This window comes from Echinops telfairi, unplaced genomic scaffold, assembly GCF_000313985.2.
Source record: "Echinops telfairi isolate 266 unplaced genomic scaffold, ASM31398v2 ScPeMD7_7469;HRSCAF=8507_1, whole genome shotgun sequence".
NCBI classification, from domain to species: domain Eukaryota; kingdom Metazoa; phylum Chordata; class Mammalia; order Afrosoricida; family Tenrecidae; genus Echinops; species Echinops telfairi.
The window spans coordinates 50,417,726-50,438,216 of record NW_022111373.1 but is presented as its reverse complement, the minus strand read 5'-3'; the positions used below and the strand labels follow the sequence as shown (position 1 = coordinate 50,438,216).

At 46.1% G+C, this 20,491-nt stretch overlaps 1 protein-coding gene across 1 annotated transcript in view; it reads left to right on the top strand.

The window, feature by feature from the left end:
- The window catches only part of CAST (calpastatin), a 138,677-nt gene that overhangs the window by 103,695 nt on the left and 14,491 nt on the right, over positions 1-20,491 (top strand). The window contains exons 15-23 of the mRNA XM_045285140.1: positions 1,605-1,706; positions 5,807-5,890; positions 7,210-7,257; positions 9,340-9,435; positions 11,246-11,341; positions 13,867-13,968; positions 14,165-14,248; positions 17,475-17,525; positions 18,104-18,175. Of these exons, the coding sequence (XP_045141075.1) occupies positions 1,605-1,706; positions 5,807-5,890; positions 7,210-7,257; positions 9,340-9,435; positions 11,246-11,341; positions 13,867-13,968; positions 14,165-14,248; positions 17,475-17,525; positions 18,104-18,175 (735 nt within the window). The remainder of the gene's footprint in view (positions 1-1,604; positions 1,707-5,806; positions 5,891-7,209; positions 7,258-9,339; positions 9,436-11,245; positions 11,342-13,866; positions 13,969-14,164; positions 14,249-17,474; positions 17,526-18,103; positions 18,176-20,491) is intronic.

The window sequence follows — 20,491 nt, the reverse complement described above, 5'->3', positions numbered from 1 at the left end:
GTTGTGTCAGGAAGGTGAGCATCATAGAATGCCAATTTAATAGAACAACCTATTCTTGCATTGAGGGAGTACTTGAGTGGAGGCCCAATGTCCTTCTACTACCTTAATACTAAACCTATAAATATAGGCACATAGATCTATTTCCCCATTCTCATATATAAATATATTTGCATATGTACATGTCTTTAGCTAGACCTCTATAAATGCCCTTTTCCTCCCAGCTCTTTCCTCTTTTTCCCTTGAATTTCCTCCTGAATCGGGACTTTTTTAAAATGCCGTGGGACGCGGGGAAATTTGTTAAAAATCAGTACTGTCCCGGCAAAAGCGGGATGTCTGGTCACCTTACTTCCAATACACAGAAGGAGGGTGGGAAATCAGAGAAACTGCATTTTTGTCCACCTCAAACCTTTGATTTGCTGCTGAGGCCTACATCTGTGGTTCCCTGGTGGGGTGTTGTTAACTACTTTTGTGTGTGTGTGTGTGTGTGTGTGTGTTTTAGTATTCACCTCGGTCATCATTAGCCCTTGCGGTCACCCACGTGTCTTCCTCTGCCTCCTTCATTTGGTGCTTACCTCTCTGCTCTAGTGAGGCTGGCCCAGGATCAGGCCGTGTTCCATTCTGTTGTGCGGGGGACTCTGGGTCGGAACCGACTCATTGGCACCTCCAAACAGCAACAGCTGTGACTGTGGAGTGGAGGCCTCCTCTCTTTCACCGGCCGCAAGGACCTGCTGCTCCCGCGTCAGAGGAGAACCGTGCTTCCCTGGATGGTCAGCGACCGACCGGTCTTTTGGTTTTTTTATTTTCAGTGACTGCTGGTTTTCAAAAGTAGATCTCCGGGCCTCTCTTCAAAGTGCTGCTGGGGGATTTGAAGCTCCAACCTTTCAAGTAGCAGCCCAGAGTATTAAATTCGCACCTCTCGGTCACTCCCAATAAACTATGACTTCCTTCTCCAAACTCCCCAGCGGGGTGCCCCCAGAAGCTCGGGGCTGTGAGAGAAACCACGTCCCATCTAGAGACAGCCGGCCTGCTGATCAGGGGCAGAGTCTGTCAGTGCGTCTGCCTCGCCCCTGCTTGTGTGGACAGTTTGTTTTTATCAGGCAGGCTGGGGCGCAGTTAGCAGCACCACGCCCCTGAGAGTGGGAGTCCCTGCAGCCACCAGCCTCGGTGCTGGCAGACTAGGGACGCAGCCACTTGGTCTCCCTGCTGCCCTGGCACGGCCGTTTTGCCAAAGGGCAGGGCTTTCAGAGAAGCATTTTTAGAAAAAGAAAAACAGGATTGTGAAAGGCTGTTCCCTGGAGCTTTTATTCTGGTAAAAGACGTTCTACTGTATCGACTGTATGGTTGCAATGCTACTTGCTAAGTAAGGGGTGACGTTTGCCTCTGAGCTACTGTTACTGTAAAGATCTCTCTGCCCCAGTTATCGCTCACGGGTAAGTTCCTTTACTTTTTTTGCTAGCTTTCTAAGAACTCTTCTTCCTAAAATATTTCCCCACACCAGAATCCATGCTGTCTATTTGAAAGGCATATTTCACCAATAGGAAAAGCGATCGTTGAATCTGAGGAAATGTTCTGTCTTAAAGCAATGTGTTTTTCATTTTTGGCAGGATACAATGAGCGATCAAGCACTTGATGCCCTTTCTGCTTCGCTGGGAACCCGGAAATCAGAGCCCGAGCTCGACCTAGGTGCCCTTAAGGAAGTTGAGGAGGTACTGTGCACGGAGGGGCTGAGTGAGCGGTCTGCAGGTGACAGCGCGAAAACGTAGAGGCTTCTTACCCAATATGTACTGGAGGTTGGAATGAACTGCTCGGCCTCCTGCCTTACACTCAGAGTCTGGTGACTATAGATCGTTATTACTCGGTCATCAGCAACTGAGAAGAGTCTTTGAGTCTTTGCCTGGTAAAGCAACTAGTGTTCTAATATTTAAAATGAACTCCAGTCTCCTTGGCCAAAGCCTAACTGACTGGTGACTGAACAAGATAACACGCTGTCGGTGGCCTGTTGAAAAATAGAAAGGTGTGTCTGCTCTTGTGAAAATGGGATATTTATATTTTAGAAGATTTCTGGGTCCTCCTTGTTTGTACAGAGAGGTGGAAGTAGGTGAGATAGGAGACCCCTCTTTTATTACATGGATGCTAAAATATGAGTCAAATAATGATAAAATCAAGTATAATTACTTCAAGATCTTAACATGCCTTTTTAGCCAGAGCAAGCTTATATTTGGTGCAAGAAGTTTTACTCTTAGATGATATATGATACCTCAAAAACCAACTCACTGCCATCCAGTCCTTGCTGGCTCTGAGCGACCCTCTCTGGGTTTGCGGGACTGTAACTGTTCACAGGGATAGAAAGCCCAGTCTTCCTCCCGATATAGCATATATGTAATGATAATTACATATGATATATAAATATAAATGATGTGTGTTTGGGTAGAAGGCAGACTTCTGGAGGACATGAGGACAGGACTGGTGAGTAGTGGGCAGTAGAAGCCTGGGGGGCAGGGAGAGGGTCCCTCATAGGCCCCGCCTAGCTGCTTGGAGGAAGAGTGCTCATAAGTGGTGATGTCACAATGCCACCATCTCTGTTGTCACTTCCTGGTTCTGAGTTGCCTGGGAGAGTGAGTCTCTCAGACATCCCGCAAGCTCTCCCTGAGCTTGGAATTGCCCTGGTCCAAATGGGCCAGTTTCTATCTTCCACTTTCCTCGAAGGCTTACCAGTAACGGTGTGGCATGATAGGGTTCATGAAGAGGAACACAGAGGATCAGGAGAAGCAGCCGCCCTGCTCCTCCCAGACCAAGTAATGTATTGGGGGAAACGCAGCTCTTCTAGGTCCTGCACTGTGGGAGGTGTAGGTACACGCCCTGGTGTAGCAAAGGGAAAGCGTTGTGGTCCCAAGGACAGAGTGAGTGGTCTTGGCAAAGTCAGGAGGGCAAATCAGACACCAAGTGGTGGTCCTGGCACCAGAGGGCTCATGTAGCCTCGAGTGATTGGACTCAGGCTCCGTACAGAGAATTAGGGTGATCAAAGAAGATCAGCAATATGGAGACTTACGTTCTGGGGCAAAAAGACTCTCAAAGGAACTACGATCAGCTCAGTAAATGTAAAACAAGTGACCCACGAAGGACTTTTAAAGCACTCTTTGTGACTAGTTTGGGGATACGCAGAAATGCGGTGGGATGTGTTAAAGCTCCTCCCGCACAGCCCAGAGCAGCAGAAGCCCTCCACTCTCGGAACAGGAGCTCTTCTCTTCCACCCTGCTGCCTCAGGAGGTTTCCTCCTCAGTCGCTGCCACAGTAGAATGACTTGTCAGGGAGAGTCCTCAGTTCTCTGGATTGTCCAGCAGGATCTTCATACCTGACGACAGCCTACTGCTGGGATAAGGCTCACCAAAGCTGGGAGTGTCCTACAGGTGTCCACCGACACTCTAGCACATTCCACACAAGATGGTTTTCTGTGGAAAAGCTCTATAATCCTTCAGAGACGAGGGGCAGGAATGTTTATTTTGTCAGTGAAACTGCAGTATGTTTCCTGTGTTTTGTGTGGGACTGCTTAGTTGAGCCATGTCTCAATGCAGAAGACGTTTTCTCAGTGCCTACTGTGTCCAAGCCACGGAGAGGGGCCTTGCAGGACCCAGAGGTAAACAGGGAAAAGAAAGGCTCGAGCTGGGCCTGTAGCTCCCACTGCCCACAAGCCTGAGCCTCGGGGAGCGCACGCTGTCGCCTGAGTTTGGGCTGGAAACTTGACCGATCCCTGGATTGGAGACTACTAATACTTGATAGGACTTGCCCAACATGGTGGAGTAGAATACAATTGGAAATTGTTTCCTCTTTTTCTGTGATCGAGAGGAATAGAAGTACAATTCCAAAGCCTAATTCCAAACAGTAACTGGCTCATTAAAGGGCATCATCATTTTGTAAATGTATTAATCAATTAACTGATGAATCGGTGTTATTGTGTGCCATTAAGCCGTTCCTAATTCACGGTGAGCCTGCGGGCGAGGGTAGAGCTGCCTCCTAGAGTGCGCTAGGCTGTGATCCTTATGGGAACAGATTGACAGTTCTTTTTCTCATGCAGTGGCTGGTGGGTCCAAATGGCTGGCTTTTCAGGGAGCAGCTGAGCTCTTAACTATTGTCATCAAGATCCCTTCTAGCAACCAGCTGAGAGCTACTGTCACAGGCTGTGAAATCGATGGAAGTGTGCTGGATGCAAGTGAATTCCCCACCACGTTAGGCACATAAGTTCCTTAAATTAAATTCATTCTTTAGTACAGGTACAGAATATTCTATGTCACAGAACTTTATGGTTGCTTGAGATGCTTAGATGCAACTCTTATAGTCTCAAAGGCCAGTGATTAACAACACACAGCCATCGAGTCAATTCTGACCCAGAGTGACCCAATAGGACAGACTAGAACTGCCCGTGTGGATTGCCAAAACTGTAACTGCACAAGAGTAGAAAGTCTCATCCTTCTCCCTCCGAGCAGCTGGTGATTTTGAACTGTTGACCTTATGGTTTGCAGTGTAACACATAATCTTGCAGTGTGACACATAATCCACTATGACACCAGGCCCCTTAACTGCAGAGCTGCAATTTTCTCTGTAAAGCACTTAGCTGTTCATGGTCCACTAACCCACGAGGTCCTGGTGCAATTGAAAGGGGTCTTGACAAACAAGGTAAAACTCATTAGCCACAGATCAGCCAAGATTTGTGAAGAGATGCTTCCCTCCTTTCTGAACTGGGGTTAGCACTCAGGAGAATTGGTTGGTTCCCCCCGCCACCTTCCTCCTCCTCCTTAGGGGGCTGGTCACATAGTGGGTTATGCATTGGGCTGCTGATCTCCAGGCCATTAGTTCAAAACCATCTGCTGCTCCATAGGGATAAGATGAGCCTTTCGACTCCCATAAAGAATTACAGTCCAGGAAACACACAGGGTCAGTTCTGCTCTGCCCTATGGGGTTGACATGGGTCAGAATTGACAGTAAGCATTCCTTCGTGAATAACCTCAGTGGTTAAGGCAGGTAACCCCCAAACGAAACTTCTTGCCAACAAGTCAATTCGGACTCAGCAACCTATAGGACAGGGTAGAACTGCACCTGTGAGTTTACGATATTGTAACTCTTTACAGGAGTAGAAAGCCCTGTCTTTCTCCCATGGAGCAGCTAGTGGTTTTGAACTGCTGACCTTATGAGCTGCCCAGCACATAACCACTACGCCACCAGGGCAGGTAAAGGCCATTAAAATTACTGCACGGGACTTATGTGCAGAGGTTCAGTGTTGTCAAAAGGATCTTTTCTTTTTCTCTGGAGAGCCTTGCCGTCCCTGAGCTAAGCCAGCAGTGCTGCTGGGGGCCAGGGAGTCGGTTCTGACTCGGATGGACCCTGTCGGACAGGCAGCCTGCCCGGTGGGGTTTCCGGGCAGTCGTCTTCACAGGAACAGATTGCCAGGCCTTTGGTGCACCGAGCAGTTTGAACTGCCAGTCTTTCTCTTAGCAGCTGACTGGTAATCATTTCGATTAGCAGCCATTGTCCACCTTATTATCAATGAATAATAAGGATTACTAATAGTCCCATTTTACAGCTAAACAAGCCTCGCTGGAGAACGACTATTTCCCCCATCACCGAGCATGAGGAGCGCAGAGAGCCGGAAGCCCCTCCTTGTTTTTCCGCAGTCGGCCCGCTGCTTTCCACACAGCCACCTTCTCTCTGAATGTCTCTTCTCTACAAACCTGTGAAGCCCAGGGAGAAGCGCTGTCATTTCCTCTCTGTGCATTCTCCAAGTGACCGTGCCTTTTTCTCTCCCTTCCATCAGGCAAAAGCCAGAGAGGAAAAACTAAAGAAGTGTGGCGAAGATGAAGAAACCGTTCCATCTGAGTTCAGACTGAAACCAGCCACGGTACGTCTTCGCCACGTGCACCACGGTGGCATGTGCACTCCTGTCGTGTGTGGTCAGGTCCCTCCGCTTGTGCTGAGCACGTGTCTGCCACGGGTCAGGCATCAGCCCTGGAAACTCTGCAGCCTTCTCTGCCCACGACAGTTAGGTCAACTGACAGAGCGTGTGTATCTGCCCGAGTTCCTAGGTAGCCGTTAAAATAACAGGTACAATTAACTGTGATGGACATAGATCTTAACTTTAAAGCAGAAGGACCAATTTAGGACTAAGTTTTTCTTTGCCTGTCATATGGCTAAAAGCATGGTAAATCGTCTAACGGGGCTTATAAATGGTCAACTCTTCAGACCAAACTCAAACCTATCATCACTAGTGGATTCCAACTCATGGTAAGTGACCCACTCGGACAGAGTAGAACTCGCCTGTCGGGCGTCTGCCACAGACCCGCGGGTCTCCCTCTCCTCCCGTGGAGGGGCTGGCGTGAATGCCTGGCCTCTAGGCTCATGGCTGAGTGCTGAACCACTGGACCAGCAGGGCCGCTGAGAGCAGTGGACAGGTCTCCTCAATTAAGGGGTTTTGCTAGTGGTTTGGGTTTGAGGTGAGGATGTTGCACTAACTCTTGTCATTATCGTTTTTAATTATGTTGGACATGTATAAATGTGATGTAAAGTGTGATGACTCTTCAATGGCTCTGGCTGGCTACGTCACAAGTTTTTTCATCTTTATAAATATTCTGAAAGCTGGCAAATATTTCAGAGATGATTTTCATCCCCTTAACTCTTATGTTGTTTATTCTTATATTTTAATCTCTCATTAAGATAGTTGCCTCTTTCTTGTCAAATAATTTGTTTTCCTCATTGCCCTCTCCAATGGGTGGAAACTGTATTTTTTTAGTAACTTGTAAATGAAAACAATATTTGGTAAAATTTTACCAGCTGTATCCACTTAACTCCATAGAAGCTACTAAGTCAGCAAAAACATCTTGTTGGAGATGTGTGATCATTTGTATTGCATACCAATTCCTTATCCTCATGCTTATATAAATGGTAAATGTGAACCACACACTCACTCGAATTTAAGAGTGAAAACAAACTCCCTTCGCGGGTGCTGGAAGTCCCCACAGTCTGGGTGGGGGTGGGTGTTGCTGGGTGCCGTCAAGTCGGTTCTGACTCACAGGTACCCTGTGTGCTACGGAGCAAAACACTGCCTGGCCGTGCGCCAGCCCCGCATCTGTTCTTATGTTTGAGCCCATTGAGCTGGAATATACCTTCTGGGACATGAAAACAAAATGCTTATTTCTAGTTAATTTTCATTTTCATTTACAGGACAAGGATGGAAAACCACTATTGCCAGAGCCTGAAGAAAAAGCAAAGGTTAGGCAATACATTTTACCTGACTTTTGAAACACAACAGAAGTGAGAAGTGTAGATGGACTCTTTTTGCAGGCCAGACTTTGCTGTGGAGATGTGCCTGGAAACTTCCGACAGTAGCACTTGGCTGACAGCTCTAAAAACATTCTGCATGATTACAGTCCTCATGCATTCTCATTAGCCTGATTAAAATCCATTGGACACCCATCACTAGCCTGATTAAAATCCATTGAACACCAGTTGCTGACGTCAAGGTAGCTCTAAAACAGAGGTCCTCAAACTTTTTTAAACAGGGTCAGTTCACTGTCCCTCAGACCACTGGAGGGCCGAGCTATAGTTTTTAAAAAAAAAACTATGACAAATTCCTATGCACACTGCACATATCTTATTTTGAAGTAAAAAAACAAAATGGGACAAAAACACCCGGCAGGCTGGATAAATGTCCTCGGCGGGCCGCATATGGCCTGAGGGCCATAGTTTGAGGACCCCTGCTCTAATACTTGATGTCGTTAGCCCTGGTAGAGCCGGCTCCTAATCATGGGATGAAAAATACTTGAATATCTCTGTTGTGCCTTATGTGGGTAGCAACCATCTTAATGACCTGTTATAATAACAGTAATTAGCAACATGCCTCATCGCGTGCTGTACTACGGCACTGTGTCAGTGCTCTATAGTCCTCACGGAGGACTTCATTGTTAGTCTCATGCTCCAGGTGAGGAAACTGAGACACCGGGAGGTTAGAGAGGTTGCCCAAGATCATTCGACTAGAAAATAGCAGGGCTGGGCCTCAAAAGATAAGCCATCCGCATGGGGGCACAGATGCGGAGTCAGCATTCCCTTCTGCCATTGACTGTCTCTGATTAGGCCAAGCCTCCGTCAGCGTCCCTGAAAGAACAAAGGTGGTAGACCTCTGCTGCCAAGAACACAGTCGGAGGAAAGGAGGATAGGCCCTACGTCTTTGCCGGTTCCTTCCAGCTTATTCGGAAGGGAGGCCACTAGGAAGCACAGAAAGCAAAAACACAACTCACACCAGAAACATACACACAGAGCATCATTGGGAATGGATGCACTAAGTTATTTGAGGAAAACAAGTTCTGAAGTTGAGTTCTAGACAAAGTTTTGATGATACTCACTGCCATCAAGCTGATGCCAACCTTTACCTACCCTGCCAGGTAGAACTGCCTCTGTGAGTTTCCAAGACTGTAAGGATTTATGAGAGTGGAAAGCCCTGTCTTTCTCCTGGGGAGCAGCTGGTGGTGTAGGACCGCTGACCTTGTGATTAGCAACGCAGCGTGTACCCACTCTAGCACCAGAGCTGCTCTGGGTTTTCCTATATAACCACTAATACTTTCATAGTGCTGAGTGTGTAGTAGTGTTCAGTTGTTTCATGACGTTGCTATCCTACACTGATAAGTGAAAAATATCCCTTATTTGAAACCAGCTACTTAATAAAATGTGTTGACATTAAGTATAGGGGTTTTGAGACACATATAAACTTGCTTTTGGTTTTCAATCCTAAAATACAGTGAACCCTCGTTTATCGCGGTTAATCGGTTCTAGACCCTACCGTGATAAATGAAATTCCGCGAAGTAGGATTCCTTATTTGTAAATCAAATATTTTCATAGTTAGAGCATAGAGGACATGAAAAAACACCCTTTAGTCACCATTACACTCGTATTACCCAATTTATTAAACGAAAAAGGGAAAATACAGTAAAATATTTTGGACGTTACAATTATCATTTATTATTTATTATATTATTTATGGCATCTAGTTTACAGTATTACATATTTCACATACAGTATTATTATACATAGTTCTTACAAATACTGTAATCAATAGCCTATGAAATGACTTAAGGGATGTACTCTACAGGTGGGTCGCCGTCTTTTTCCTCTGAAGGAGCGGGTGTAGGCAGTGGGCGCTGTTACGCAAAAACCGCGATAGAGTGAAGCCGTGGAAGTCGAAGCGCGAAGTGGCGAGAGTTCACTGTATATCTACTGTAAACAAAATGTTTTTCAGCTTTTTTTATTACTACTTAAAATTAGTCACTTCTTAACATACAATGTTTCTCCTAATGCAGCTCCTGAGTGAATCAGAACTTATTGCTGAACTTTCTGAAGACTTTGAGCCCTCTAAAAGTAAAGAAAAACCACCCGCACCAATGAAAAAAGTAGAAGTATGTTTCTAAAAACGAAGCTCTAATTTTGGGGTGTTTAAAAAATGTTTTTGTGTGATCTTCAACACGCGAGGCCGAGCCCTGGATGGCATGACGTGCTTGATTAAGGAGCCCATCGGGTCTGTCTTTTTCACGGCTGCTCTTTCTCTTGGCTTCTGGGAAGGGCCGTGCTTTCCCCAGCTGACCCTGCCATGTAAACCCCCTTAATGCGCTCATCCTCAACCGCAGGCCATGTCCCGTCATTATCCCTCTAGAAACGCTCACGTAGCCTTTCCTTCTGCCCTGCTCTGTGACTGGCCGGAAGGTGCCATCGCCTCGCACCTCAGGCTTGCAGTGGCCGCCCTTCTTCCCACTCTCCGCCCTGTCTGTCCCTCAGAATGACCCTCTTTCAAGCATATTTGTGGTGATCCCCATTCCGTGTAAAATTAAAAGTTGTGACTCGTGTATTTTGGCACCACCACCTTTCTCCAGCTCTCTCCGGCTGCGTCTTGTCTGTGCAATGAGTACTTTGATGTTTCTCTGCCTTCCTCGTGATGCCCCTTCTGTCTGGAACCCCCCTTCCTCCTCCATGTAGATCAGCGAAAGTCCCACGCATCCGCTAAGGCTCTGCAAGAACCTGGACTCCTTGATCTGCTTTCCCCTCCCCCACTACCCTTCCCACCTCTCTTAACCAGCATGCAACAGAGCAGACGTCGGTCTTCCTGTACGTCTCTCTGCGAGCCTGGGTACAGCCGAATGTTGGTCCATCTCACCCCAATGTTTATACCAGTACATGGGGAAGTGCCTGAGAGCAGGCGGATGCCCTCTGACTGTGTACCTACCGAGTCCCTAGTGCACTGGGTGGTGGTTATTGGTAGATGCTGTCTAATTGCCCTCCAGCTCATGACCCCATGCCCCAAAGAGCAAAGTGCTGCTTGGCCTGGAGCCATCTTTACAGTTGTTGTTTGAGCCCATTCTTGCAGCCACCAGCTCAGCGCATCCCATTGCGGGCCTTCCTCTTGTCCACCAGCCCTCTGTCTGACCACGCGGGAGGGCCTTCTCCAGGAACTGGTCCCTCCTGGGACCATGTCCAGAGTATGTGAGGTGCATCGCACCATCCTCATGTCAGTTGTATAATGTCTGAATTAAAATCGGCTTGTTTGATATTTAGGTTTGTGATTAAAATAAGATAATGGGGGTGATTCTCAAAGTTTAACGTGAATCAGAATCACCTGCCGGGCTTACTAAAACATTACTGCCTCCACTGCCAGCATTTCTGTTTTAGTATTTTGTTGTAGGGCTCAAGAGCTTGTGTTTCTAACAAGTTCCCCAGCAAACCTGATCCTAGGGTAGCGTAACTACCTTACATTGCCTTGTGGCTGTTTACAAAGCTGTTTACTCTTGACAAGTGTATAAACTATATATTGTACAATATAATTGATATATTATTTTGTTATTTATTATGCTGCCTAATGACAAATAATAGCCATCATTGTTAACATCTGTGGAGCTTACTGTCTTCCCAGAGTACTGTGCCAAGCACAGCTCTGTTGCCCATGGACTTACGTAAGTGCTTCCCTTGTCTCCTCTTACAGACATGGGGACGGAGTGTCAGAGAGGCTAGGGGATCTACCGCAGGTGAAAGATGACCCTAGATTGGAATCATGGTAGCTGAAGAGTCTTAGTGTGCCTTGACTTCTTTGCTGCCCAACAGATCCCTAGGCATTTCAGAGAATCATAGTCACCAAGTGCATTGTTGGTACCCCAGTGCTCAGTGCTACACTAACCAGTTGTTGATACAGTCATTCAGAGTGCCTACTTCTTTCTAAAGGAAGCTAAAGACCCCGCCCCAGCTCCTGTGGGAGAGACTGTGCCTCGGGCCTCCATGTGCACTATTCAGTCAGCACCAGCCAAGCCAGCTCCCTTGGTGAGTAACCTCTTGGCCATTGAGGATTTTTTTGAGAAAGTTCTTTTCTTCCTCCTGTACACATTCTGCCGGGTTTAAAAAAAAAACAAAACATTTTAATCTGGCATAATAGATTTAAAAATTTCTCATATAGCTACTGTATCTCTTGTTCTTTGGGTTTTAGGAATGTACCAGAAGTTCTCTGGAAATGTGTTCTAGTTCCTCAGCTGTTTGTGGATAGTCATACTCTACCTTTTCTATAACTTTTAAGCCTGTTGGAAGTTCCACTGGCTCTCTTGGTGAAAAATTTTACCCTCCATGTCTTCCTCCCCACTCAGTGCCATTGAGCCAGTAAAACCTCACAGCGACCCTAGAGGACAGGGTGGAAGTGCCCCTGGGGGTTTCTGAGACTGTAGCTCTTTACAGGGGTAGAAAGCCTCAGTGGATGGTGGCTTCAAACTACTGACTTTGTGATTAGTGTGTAACCACTGTGCCACCAGGGCTCCTGCCTTCCTACTAAAGAAGGGTAGTTGCCTCGCTCCCAACCCTTTTTCCTTCTTCATTTCTTGTCTTCCTCTTTCTTTTTATAATTTGTGTATCTGAGGACTTGTGAATTTTAGCTGGCTGAAAGAAACAGGATCAGAGGCAGTTGATTAGAATCAAAAGGACAATATCCAACATTCTGTGTTCATAACCCACGTGTGTGAATGCCAGCACTCAGAGGGCTTGCTTAGGCCAGCTAAGAAAATGATACTTCTCATTGACACAGAAGTGAAACGCTTGTTTTCTCTTTTCCAACCTCCTTTCGGGGGCCCCTGCCTTGCCAGCTGCCAGCTGCCAAGGTTACAGTCACTGAAGTGATCTGGGCACTTGGGGATTGTGACACCTTGGGAGCCAGGCAGGAGAGCTGGGGAGTGCGATAAAGGTCAGGGGCCTCAAGAAAGGCTGGGGGCTTAGTGAGTGAAGTGACACAGGGAGAGATGAGCGTGCTCCGGCGGCGTCATTCTTGTTTATGTAAAAAGATGTGTTGAGGAACTCCAGCGAGGACATGAAATGCTACAGAAATGGAAGTGTTGGTCATGGGTGCTGTTTCTGGGTGCGTTTGTTCTTAAAAGTGCGCCTTCTCCTGACTTTTCTGTAACTGTTTTACTCGCTCCTTGGACCAGACCTTGACCGAAGGCCTTGCTTTGGGAAGCAGCGCGTAGAGGAACTGGCTGAGATTTGCTCGCAGGGGCAACTTTCACACTTCAGATAAACGAGTAGACAGGTTAGATTATCAGTTTTCTGTGCTCTTAGGGGCACAGTAGATTCTCATTGGGCAACTTCAGCAGTTCAAAGCCACCAGACAGACACTGTTTGAGAAAAACTAGGCTTTCTATTCCTATAAAGAGGTGTAGTCTCAGAAACGTACAGGGGCAGGTCTATCTGATCTGTAGAGTCCCTAGGCGTCCTCGTTGCCTCAATGGCAGTGAGTTTGTAGGCTGGTGATGAGAGTCGATGCAGTATCCAGCCACCAGATGGCAGTAAATTACTTTCCACTCTGCTTGCCTTTCCCCAGAGGCAAGCTTTGCTTCTGCAGTACAGCTTGGTGGGAAAACAATTTTCGGCTAAAATATTTAAGTAGAAGATACTTTGACTCTACAATTTCAAAAGCTACTCACTGTGAAATCATAGCCGACTGTGATAAGAACGAGACTTTCAACCTTTTGCTGTATCAAAACTGAGATAAGGATTTGTGTATTTGTATACCGAAACCCAGTACCACACAACAGAAAAGGCAGCATAGTCAATGGTACTTCCCATGATCTGTGATGGACTTTTTAATTCTAGTCTTAAAAAAAAAACCAAACTGCTCACAAACCATTAACCTGATTCTATAAGGCACTGATGAGTTAAGCAAAGGACCCTAGTTAGGCATTGGACTGCTAATTACAAGTTCAGTGGTTCAAACTCACCAGCTACCCTGTGGGAGAACGATGAGGCAGTCTGCACCTATACAGGTGGATGAGCCTTGGACGTCCAAAGGGGCAGTTGTCCTCTGTCCTGTGGGGTCACTATGAAGTGCCTGATCACTGGCAGAGTCACCTCCAGGGCCCCAGTCCACTTTGCCCAGTAAATGCAGACCCAGCTTGGGCCTCCTCTGCCCGCAGCATGCCACGCTGTCCCACAGAGAGCTGGGAAGAATGGCTTGTCGGCCCAGTGAAAATCTCTTCTGGGCCATCTGTACAGAATCACTTCCTCCTCCTCCTCTGACATCAGCTTCTCCGAGGCCTCATCCATTTCCGTCGTTATTTCTGAATCCAAGCATGGGCTTAGACCGCATGCCCTTCTAACTGTGGAACCAAGGATTCTTGCTCTACTTTTCTTTTTTAACATTTTAGAGATTTTTTTATAAAAGTTTCCATTCAATAGATATTAAGACGATTAGAAGGCGATGTGTTTCTTATCTAGGCTTGGGATAAAAGCACACTCCCGCATTGTTTGATAGCATGTGTTTTAAAAGGAGTGATTCACTACCTACTGAGGATATCCCCTCATACTTCCAGAAGGGTGCGGTGCCAGACGCTGCTGTGGACGCCTTGGCTGGTAGCCTGGGGAAGAGGGAAGCTGTTCCCGAAGATGGAAAGCCTGTGGTGGATAAAGTCAAGGTAATGCCGGCTCAGAAACTTCTGGAAAACCACTGTCATTTATTTATCTGCGCCCCCTCCATAAGTTGTTTTTTTAATTTCCCAAGAAACATGCCCTGTCACGCTCTCTATCACTGTGCATATTTTGATTAGTAAGTTGAACTTAAAAAGCATCAGCAGGGGGCAAATATGAACAATGAACATAATTCTTATTCAGGAGAAGGCCAAAGAAGAAGACCAGGAAAAGCTTGGTGAGAAGGAAGAAACCATCCCCCCTGATTACCGATTAGAAGAGACCAAGGTAAACGAGGCTTTGTTTTTCCTTTTCTATTTTGTGTCAGTCCTTGTTGAGTCCGTAACATAAAACAGAGACTTGGGGTACGAAGGTCCTGCTGATAACTTACACACCAATAATATTAGCTCCCGCATCTCCAATTCCTGCCATCCAGTTGATTCGCACTCCCAGTGACCCCAGATAGGGATTGTGGATCTTTATGGGAGTTGAAAGCCCCATCCTTCTCCCTTGGAGTGGCTGGTGGGTTTGAACCACTGACTTTGTGGTCAGCAGCCCAGCCCTGGCCTGGCAGTGCCACCCGAACGCCTTGAGAAATCTCCTCCTTGAACCTCAGGTATGAAGCTGAAATATGTCCAAGTAGCTTTACACTTGTCCATTAGGTGAAAGAGATCTAATGCCAAAGCTACCCAATTTTTTTTTCTACTCCAATACAGGGTTTTTTAGAATAGCAGAAAAATTAGAAAACTTTATGTCAAGAGAAAAGCCAGCCCCTCTAAGGGGGGGTGGATGTAACTCTTAGGGATAAACCGAAATAAATTTTTTAAAGTCCACTTAACATGGAGCACAGTGGAAGCTGGCCCATTTCCTTTGTTTCGAGTGTGCAAATTCTAAAGTACAAGTGACGTACGCAGACTCTGGAACCCTGTAGTGAAGCCCCGTGGTGAGGCAGACACCATCCTCATGGTGAGCCGCTGCTAGAAGACTCTTCAGCTTCTACTTCATTCGTAATCCAGGAGCCTCCAATGGGCTCCCACGTGCACTAGTCTCCACTGGACAGGAAGGACTGAACGAAGTTCTCCTCGATTCAAAGTACATGATTTTGAATACTTTGATTCTGCGTCCTTCTTGCATCTCAAAGTTAATTCATGTGCGATGCTGGCATTGAGTTTACCTTGGGTGTGTTAGTATGTTGCTTTGCCCTGGGTTCAAGTAGTCCTGGGGGAGAAGTGGGCTATACACTGGGCTGCTAGCCTCAAGGTCGGCAGTTTGAACCCACTAGCCTCTCCCTGGGAGAAAGCTGAGGCAGTATGCTCCCATAAAGATTTACAGCCTTGGGAACTCAAAGGGGTAGTTATGCTTTATCCCACAGAGTCACTATGAATTGGAATCAACTTGATGGCAGTAGGTTTGATTTTGGTTGTGCGGCCTCTTAAGGCCATGTCTCTCTCTCTCTCTCTCCCATCTTCCTGTGTGATAGAAGCTGGTCCCTCCTGGGTCACCTCCTCCTCCCCTCTCTTCACCTCAGTTGCCATTCTTAAGCAAGCCGGCGATTAGCCTTCCAGGCCACTTTCTTCTGCTCTCCTTGCACCCTCCTCCCTCCTTGGTACTTTTCTCAAGCATTACATGTTAATACTGTTTCAGAACGTTTTCAGCTACTGGCCTGATCCCTTGTTTAAATGCAGTATTGTTACCCACCAATGCTTACATAATGGAGGGAAGACCTCAAGTCATCCCCTCCCCCCCCCCAAACCTTCTAGGGGAGACAGTGAAGTGAGAGGAACACACAGTTGGCATATGAATGTGGAACAAAGTGCTCCCACGGCCCCCAGTAAAAACCAAACACCAAAGCCCTCTGTAAACCGAGGCTTTAACTCTCTATGACAGCAGGTAGCCTCATCTTTCTCCCAAGGAGCGGCTGGTGGGTTTGAACTGACTTTGCAGTTAGGAGGCCGAGGCTTACCCAAGACCCAGGCCCCACCCAGCACTTGGCTAGTTCCTGCCTCTGTGGTTGAAAGGTGATGGACGACAAGTCTGGGTTCTGCTTTTCCTGCTAGTTCAAGGATGACTAGATGGTGCAAGCGAACCTGCAGAGCAGATGGACGAGGGAATAAAGGCGTTTCTGTCGGTCAGAGAGAAGCACTTGATGCCTCTAAACCATCGCACCTGCTCACGTTTAAACAGAACCACTGCCACTGACTGCATCCCACACACCGGACCCGACAGGACAGAGCAGAGTTGCTCCGAGGGGTTTCAAGACTGTAAATCTTGACAGCCTCTGCCCTCTCTCCTGGAGCACCTGGTGGGGTCAAACTGCTGACCTTTCTGTTAGCAGCCCCGGGTGTGTAACCAGTGTGGCCCCCAGGCTCCACATTTAAATTAGTAATACACCTCAGCTAGTTTCTTGGTAGAACTTCCCCTATCGATGGCCTTGTGCTTATTTATTTTTTTGTAATTGATAAGCCATCTTTTTATAAAAATTCTGGAAGGCTTCGTGGATTCTGTCCTTTAACCTCAAAAGTAGACCTTAGAGTAAGGTGACCAGATTTTAACATTGGTAAAGCGGGACACCATTGCTAAGACTCCGTATACCCTAGCTTGTTGTGCATTCTTTCCAAAATTCGGGACGTATTTAAAATGCCGCAGGACATGGGGAAAATTATTGAAAATCGGGACTGCCCCGCCAAAAGTGGGGCGTCTGGTCACCTTACCTTAGAGTCATTTTGACGCTTGGGCAATCTTAGTCATGAGTTTCAGAACCTGCCATCCACCCCCAACCCCCACCTTACCCCCACCCCCACCACACACACAAGGTAAGCTCTATGAGGCCAAGAGCCTTTGTCTGTTCTATTTACTGTTGTATTTCTAATGGGGGCTCAGTACAGAGCTGGGCACATTGGTGATACGTATTAATTGTATGCATGATTGATGTGTTAGCTTTCTGCAGACAGCCTTTACCAAGCCCACATGCCAGGCTGTGAGGGCCTTCCCTGTGGCCCTGCGGTTCTGTGCGTACTGTCATCGCGCATGTTACGTCATCACCTTGACTGCTCACTTGTTTTCCCCTGCACAGTTTATAGGCTTCGCTCAATGAATTTCAGCTGCTAGCAGTGCGATAGGACAGGGTAGAATAGGACAAGACAGGTAGAAACCCACAGGCCCCTATGGGTTTCTGAGAGTAATCTTTAGGGAAGTAGAAAGCCTCATCTTTCTCCGACAGAGCTGCTGGCGGTTTCAAAGGGCCAACCCTGTGGTTCGCAGCCCAGTGTGTAATGCACACCACCGCCCGAGCGCCTCTGAGGCCACAAGCTGTGCCTAATCTGTGTGCTTCCCCCAGCATAGCACATACTGATGTGTGCTTACTGTTGTGAGAATCTTTTTTCCTGCAACGAGGCCAGTTCTAACCTGTTGGTCCCCTATAATGTTTCCAAAGGATCCTTTGGATAAGATATGAAATGATTCAATGTCATGTTGATTTATTTTCGTTCTGTTTCATGTTCTCCTCCTCGGACAGGATAAAGATGGAAAACCACTGCTGCCAAAAGAACCCCAGCCACAGCTCCCCGTAAGCAAACCAGTTTTCTCAAGTCTCGTCTTTCTCATTGGGTGTTGGGTGGTTAATTCGATAAGGACCTAGCTTTCCTTTCGTTAGTTTATCAACATGCCAGTAGATCAAAAAACAAACTCTGCCACCAAGTTGGTGCCAACTCATAGCGACCCTGTAGGACAGGAAACTCTGTTAGTTGCTGAGACTGCAATTCTTCTTTTTTCTTTCTTTCTTTTTTTTAGTGAGAGAGTGAGTGAGTGAATGAGTCAGTGAGTCAGTGAATGAGAGTGAGTGAGAGAATTAGAGGGTGAGAGAGTGAGTGAGTGAGTGAGTGAGTGAGTGAGTGAGTGTGAATGAGAGTGAGTGAGTGAGCGTGAGTGAGAGTGAGAGTCGAGACTGCAATTCTTTACCAGAGTAGAAAGCCCTCTTTCTCCCGAGAAACAGCTGGTAGTTTCGAACCTCTGACATTGTGGATAACAGGCCAAAGCATAAACACTAAGCCACCAGGGCTCCCTACCATGTCCATTAGGAACCTCATTTTGAAGAGGAGCCGGAATGACAGGTGGTGTTTGTTGATGCATGTTTTGGTTTTTCAGCCCATGAATGAAGACCTCCTTCTCGATGCCTTGTCTGAAGACTTCTCCGGTCCCCAAGACACATCATCTCTTGTAAGTCTGAAACGGATTTGACCTCCCGACTCTTAGTATGGCAGAAGTAAATGGAAACCTGTGACATCGCGTCTGACATGGCTCAGGGGATTTAATCATAGTTAAGGACCCCTGACCCACCAAGGATTCTGTCGAGCCCACTGGTTGTTTTCAACAGTCTAAATAATTGAACCAGTGAGCAAAGCTTCAGGAAAAATATTTTAATTTCAGTTTACTCAAAAATCACCTCTCAGAGAATATTTGTAAAACTTAACATTTTCCAAACTTCTCCCAGGAGACCTGAGCTCCTTATGAAATAAACAGATGACCGCTCACAGGAGAATCTGTCTCTGAGAGGTTTGGCAGATGTTTCACTACTGGAGGGTTATCAAGACTTTGTGTAGGCCACGCAACGTGTCCAAATTCATACATAGGCACTCACCAGACATTGGTGAGTGAGGTATGTGTTGTTGGTTTACAGGGAACCCAGCTCCTCAGCTAATGAATTTGTTGGTGGAAGCTAGCTGAAAAGCAAACTTTAAAGTCATTTGTGGACGATGACCCGGGACCCCTCTGAAAGCACAGTTCCCCTCCCAGCAGTCCCGCTCTGCCTCCCAGGTCTTCCACTGCTCATGCAGCAGACCGCAGACCGCAGCCCAGTGCACACACTGAGAGCGAAGGAAGAATGTGAAGTAAACAGCAGCCCAATAATATGCGATTGTTACGGATATGACAGCGATGAGCAAAACCTCTAATTAGACTGGGGGCAGCAAAACACACCCCTAATGACTTTCCTCATTCTTGCTGTCAATAGTATTAACAATAGTAAGCTTGCTTGCTTTTTTCCGTTTAAAAATCCAAACATTTTGAAAATATAGCTTTGGCTTTTACTTGTGTTCCCCTGACCCCACAAAGAAGATGAAGCGCAGTGATAGCAGAGATGGAAATCCCTGCTCTTAGAAAATCCAATTATCCAGCAGAGGGAAACATTTGAATGTGTAAAAGCTATAGTTAATAAGGTTGAAAAATAGACTCTTGTACAAGTTAAATGGTCAAAATAGAAGACTATTTGGAGTAAAGTCCAAGAACTTTGGAGAAAAAGCATCCTGTAATTTAAAGAACGAACTGCGTTAATATCCCCCTCGATAACCCTGAAATCAAGGTTCGGTTCAAGATGGACTGTCAAGATAGTGACAAGATGTCCCCAGGGAGAATCTCGGGGAAGCAGACAAAGCAGTGTTCATGAGGCAGACTTAGTACCAAAAATGCCTCTATCAACCATAGCAAAAAAGATGAGCGGTCATCTGTCTGTTGAGTTTTAAATTTAAATTTCTAAAAGATGTAATCCAGTAACCATCCAAACCCAAGCCGCTATCTGCATGCTGGAAGAGGGATTTAGCTGTTTTAGTTAAATAGCAGCAATGTTTCTTTTGAAATAACTCTTGGTAAAATGCCAGCAAATGCGAAGGAAAAAAAAAACTTACAAATAGAATACATTTACATTTTTCAATGAGAATAATATAACAATCAGCATGAAGCGGTCAACTAAATTATTATAGTTGAGAATCCTTCATTGGATTTCATAAAATGTAAGTGTGCATGTCTGTCTGTTATCAAGGTCTTGCATGTATAAAAGCACTGGTAAATATGGTAAAGATCATCTTACAAAGAAAATAATGTATATTCAAATTGAGAAATATAAGGGTCAGCATGAAAGAGCAGCCAAGTTATAAGAAGATAATATTACAAGAAGTATCCTAAATAAATTACAAAGCTGTATAGTTTGGAGACCCTTAATAAAAACAAACGAGGTAACATCAGAACCATTGCTAAGCTCCCATCAGACGTTTACCATCACTTCTCTGTGTGTTGTGCTCAGCGTTCCCATGGATGAACACTCCCTGAAAGCCTGGCCTTCCAAAAGCGTGTCCTATGACCATCACCCAAAAAATAGATCTATAAATGTAGAATTTAGCAAATTAGTCAATTCATTTAGACTTTAAAAAAGTAAACATTCACTCATACAACAAAGAAAAAATCATTATAAAACAACAGAATATAAAATAACAGCAAATAACTATGTCCACGTAGATGTATTTGAGAAAAAGATAATAATAAAACTGCAACTCCTACCCTATTCCATGTAATTTAAACAATAGTTTTATATCATGTAATCCCTATATTATATGATTGAGATAAAAGATATACGATACTAATCTAATGCTGGAAGCAAGACCAGAGGGAAGGGGGCGTGGCCTCCCATTGCTGTGGCAGTATGATGTGGCAGAGCTTGGAGAGGCCAGTCTGGCAGATCAAAGCCAGCACCATAGAGATTCT